General features: G+C 44.7%; 1 protein-coding gene across 1 annotated transcript in view; it reads left to right on the plus strand.

Moving 5' to 3' along the window:
• The first annotated feature begins 2,555 nt into the window (after nucleotides 1-2,555).
• The window catches only part of LOC124678420 (golgin candidate 2-like), a 6,678-nt gene continuing 4,859 nt past the window's right edge, over nucleotides 2,556-4,374 (plus strand). Inside the window, exons 1-3 of the mRNA XM_047214315.1 lie at nucleotides 2,556-2,657; nucleotides 2,737-3,297; nucleotides 4,312-4,374. The exon at nucleotides 4,312-4,374 is cut by the window's right edge and continues 48 nt beyond it. Of these exons, the coding sequence (XP_047070271.1) occupies nucleotides 2,604-2,657; nucleotides 2,737-3,297; nucleotides 4,312-4,374 (678 nt within the window). The 5' untranslated portion in view covers nucleotides 2,556-2,603. The remainder of the gene's footprint in view (nucleotides 2,658-2,736; nucleotides 3,298-4,311) is intronic.

Genomic DNA, 4,374 nt, shown 5'->3' on the forward strand with positions numbered 1-4,374 from the left:
ACAATGGTTGATGTTGTGGTGCCTTGGTCCTTTGGGATCTTAGCACGACGACTTCTCGTCTGTCTACTATAACAACTTCTACTATGACAAGGTTTGCCTAACTCTGGCCGGTGATGGACGAGCGAGGATAGTGGCACGCCTTCGACCTCGTGGTAGTGTTATTCGTCGCTAGGTGGTGCGAAGACCTATTTATTATTTTTATTACTTTTAGAGCCAAACAAACCATGCACTTTTTATTGCCTCTAGGTATAAAGAGCAGTTGAACCAACAAATTGCCTCCCACTCTGATTGCAAAAGAAGAAAATCGGATTGCCATGCCACTATCATCAACATAAGTTATCTCTTGTAGAATAGCATTCCTAAACGTTTGCCACATGAAGATTTGAATCTTCAAAGTAAGTTTTGCCTTTTGGATCAGCTTGTTGTTGTTGTCACTAGCCAAGTTTCTTTCAAGGATTCATACACAGTTTTTTGTTACTAGTCATGCTCCAGATAATGGCAATATGAACATTGTTTAGAATGAATATCATCCATGTTATTTAAATTGAACAACACATGATTAGCGGGTGTCTCTAGTGATATGTGGGGTTAAGTATCGACTATTTAATCGTTAGTAGGGGGTGTGTACGCTGGCCTTATGATGAAGGCCGCCATACACTATGCGAGAGTTGATACAACGATATTTTATTTAAAAATAGGTTGGGCCGCCTCCATGGAGCGTGGCTTCATCTTACGTTAGGATAGTGTCGAAGTGGTTGAGCATGGACCCTGAGTCGAACAAGGCTTGCCGAGGGCCAAGTCAAGGTCCCACACACATCATTGGTCCAAGTTAAACAAGACTCCTCGGATCCGAGACTAGAGTCCAAATGGAACTCTAACCCCCTCCTCTTTATTGTATTGATGTATGAAGTGAATAAATACTCAACCTCCCTTGGAGAGTTTTATATAGTGAAAGGGTCCTTGACAAATAACCAAGTCTACACTTCATGTTTGTAGTTATGAGCGGTACAAAGGTAATGTTTGGTCCATAGTCCATGAGAGATATGGATCCCAATCAAGTCTCCACCTAATGGGCTCATCTTTGACCTTTTCTTTTATCTGTTGTCTTAATCTTTGACTTATTTACCATGCCATGACTAGGGATTATATATATATCATTAAATCCATTAAACCTATATATTTTTGGAGAATGTTTCAATTTACTATGCTAGTATGTTTTTTCGAAGTTTAACTTAATCATCACCCCACAATGCTTCCATGATGGTGTGACATCGGCGTGTTTGAGATGGAGAAATATAGTGTACCGTTAGTGTTGACGTATTAAGTTAAGAGAATAGAAATTGGTATACAATCAGGCTGCAAGGGAAATTGTCAAATTATTACTCTAGTACATAAAAAATTGAGGCCAACTAAGCAAGTTGTCTCAGGCTCTTGAACTGGTGACCAGGAAACTAAAACTTCTTCTGGCAGGAACACGGGCATCAACACCCTTGTGCTTCTGGCAACTGGCAACATTAGCAGCAAGCTTCACCATCTTCCTCGTCCCCTCGATCATGTTTTCCTTGATGTCACCGTACATAATCCTCAGAGGTAAATTGTCTCTCACAGTCCAAATAGCACAACTCACGGTTGCCAAACAAACCATGCACCTTTTGTTGCCTCTAGGCATAAAGTGCAGTTGAACCAATAAATTGCCTCCCATAAAGTTTCTGACAAAAAAGTACCCACAAGATTTGCGAGAACACACCAAATCACCCTTGCCGCAGACCACGTGAAAAATAAATGACTAAAAAACTTAACCTGATTACAAAAAAAAGCAAATCGGATTGCCATGCAACTATGGCCGATAGATGTTATCTCTTGTAGGAATAGCATTCCTGAAGGTTTGCCCCATGAAGATTTGAATCTTCAAAGTAAGTTTTGCCTTTTGGATCAGCTTGCTGTTATCACTGACCAATTTTCTTTCAAGGAATTCATACACAAGTTTCATAGATTTTTTTTTACAATGTACGATTAAGTTAAAAGAATAGAAATTGATATATGATCAAGTTGCAAGAATGAAATTGCCAAATTATTAGTACACGATCAAATTCAACCCGAACACCATTTGAGTAATTGAGCAGTGGCTGGTGATAGTGAGTAGAAGGGATTTAGTGCACATGGGCACAAGTGCTCCCTTCACTTTCAGAGTTTTGAAATTCATCACACTTCTATGTCTTCAAAAATTGCGCCGTTAAATATATAGATAGATATGTACAGGAGGAGTGTACGCAAAAAAGACCTGGTAAAAAGGTGTCAGATTTTGTCTTTTTTTGTATTTCCCAAGCTACAACGTATTTTTAAACATGATTTTTTTATATCTATCTATATATGTACCGTCATAATTTGTGGAAACATGACATGTGAGGTTTTAAAATTTTTAAAAATCTGAAAGTGAAGGGAGCTAGGTAGCCATGTGTCAAAGACTAGCGAGCACTACAATCGAACACTCTTCGCTCTGTTGGCTGTTAGCCGGCACGGCGGTTCCGCAGTCCACCAGCTACGGGCCCGCCGGATCCACCAACCCGCGCCGCCGCCGCCGCAGTTTCGCACGCGCCGGCGACATGGCGGGCTGGATCTCCTCGAAGCTCAAAGCGGCGGAAACCCTCCTCCACCAAGCAAGCGCCGCCGCATCCCGTCTCCCCTCTCCCCTTTCCCCACCTCTTCTAACTCCTCCTCGCTCCTCTTCTCCGGCAGATCGACCAGCAGGCGGCGGACACGCTCGGCAAGTCCTCCTCCGCCTCCGACCTCACCGCCCTCCACCAGCCTCCCTCCTCCTCCGCCGCCGCGCTCCTCGACTCCCCCGCCCCGCGCAGGCCGCCGCCCGCGACCCCGCTTCCCTCCCTCGGCCTCCGCCTCGCCGCCAGGCGCCACTCCCAGCCTCCCCCTCCGCCCCCATCCGCGCCCCGCCGCTCCGCCTCCGCCGCGGCGGATCTCTCCGCGCAGGATCGACCCGCTGGCGAGCCTGCGGGGTCGGTCAAGGCGGAGGATGATCGGGGGGGTCGAGGGGAGGACGGCAAGGGAGACCCGTCTGAGAGCGGGAGCGGGAGCGATGAGGATTCGGATGGGTCCGGCAGCGACGATTCGGAGGAGGAGAGGCGGAGGGAGGAGGAGAGGACCCGGCGACGAGCTGAGCGGCTTGCGGCCATGGCCGCAAGAGCGATCGCGGAGAGGGAGGAGGCCGTCGCGAGGCTCGAGGGCGAGAAGACCAGCCTTGAGAAGCTGCTCGCCATGCGCGAGAAGGAGCAAGCTCAGGAGGTGAGTCTGCTTGTCGATTTTAGGTTTCCTCGTGGTAGTTTGAGACATCTTTGACATGGCTACTCCATGGCTCAGTTTAGCACATTGAAAGAGAATGTTCTAAGCCTTTAGCATAGATGTTAAGTCTACGCGAGTGACTCACGGAAGTCTCGAATTAGTACAGGAGTTCATGCATCTTATTGAACTTATCACTTTGAATAGCTTGGAGGGGCAGTGCTTTGTCAGAGCTAAGAAGCCAAAACTAGCAAGCAGACACTTAGGTTTAGGTTTCCTTGTATAGTTTGAGATGTTCCTTGATATAACAATTCTATGACTCAGTTAGCAGATTGAAAGAGAGTGTTATAAAGCCTTAGTATAGATATTCACTCTATGTGAGGTTGAGGCATTCACACAGTTTGGATTATTATAGGAGTCCATGCATGCTATTAAACCTTTGGTGTGCGGGATCAGTTTTGAGTAGCTTTCATGGGTACATCTATTACAAAGCATGTGGACATTTAAACAAGAATGACTCAATTTGACTTTTCCCTTCAACTTTATGCTCATCTTAACAGTGGTGGCATGTGTTGAAAAAAAAACCAATGGTATCAAGCAACCTGCCAATGGGCTTATCTTGTTTGTAGATTGTGGTAAATAATCGAATTCCAATTATGTTGATGGGCCTTGCTCTTGCTCTTGCTATCACTATTCTATTACTGCTATGCATTTTTAGCACTGTAATATGAATATCTGCTGCCGTGCTAGGTTGATCTTATTCCAGTTGACTAAGCGGACACTTATTCAGTGACTAATGCAGTCTATTTTGGTTCTTAGATTGTTGTCTCATGCTCTATTCCCATAACTGTTTATTGTGATTCATGAGGCTGAGTTGACAACTCAATGCCATATGTTAAAGCATTCTGATTGTGTCTCATAAAGTATATAACTATAAGTTGTGATGTAAGTTGGATTTCCAGAAAATGGTTTGTTCCTTATCAGCTTTTTTTGCCAACTTTTTTCATGTTTAATTTTCAGGCTTCAGAGTTGCAGACTAGTATGATTGAAACTATGGAAGCTACAGAGATAGAGAAACAGCGG

The sequence above is a fragment of the Lolium rigidum genome, chromosome 7 (genome assembly GCF_022539505.1).
Source record: "Lolium rigidum isolate FL_2022 chromosome 7, APGP_CSIRO_Lrig_0.1, whole genome shotgun sequence".
Classification (NCBI taxonomy): domain Eukaryota; kingdom Viridiplantae; phylum Streptophyta; class Magnoliopsida; order Poales; family Poaceae; genus Lolium; species Lolium rigidum.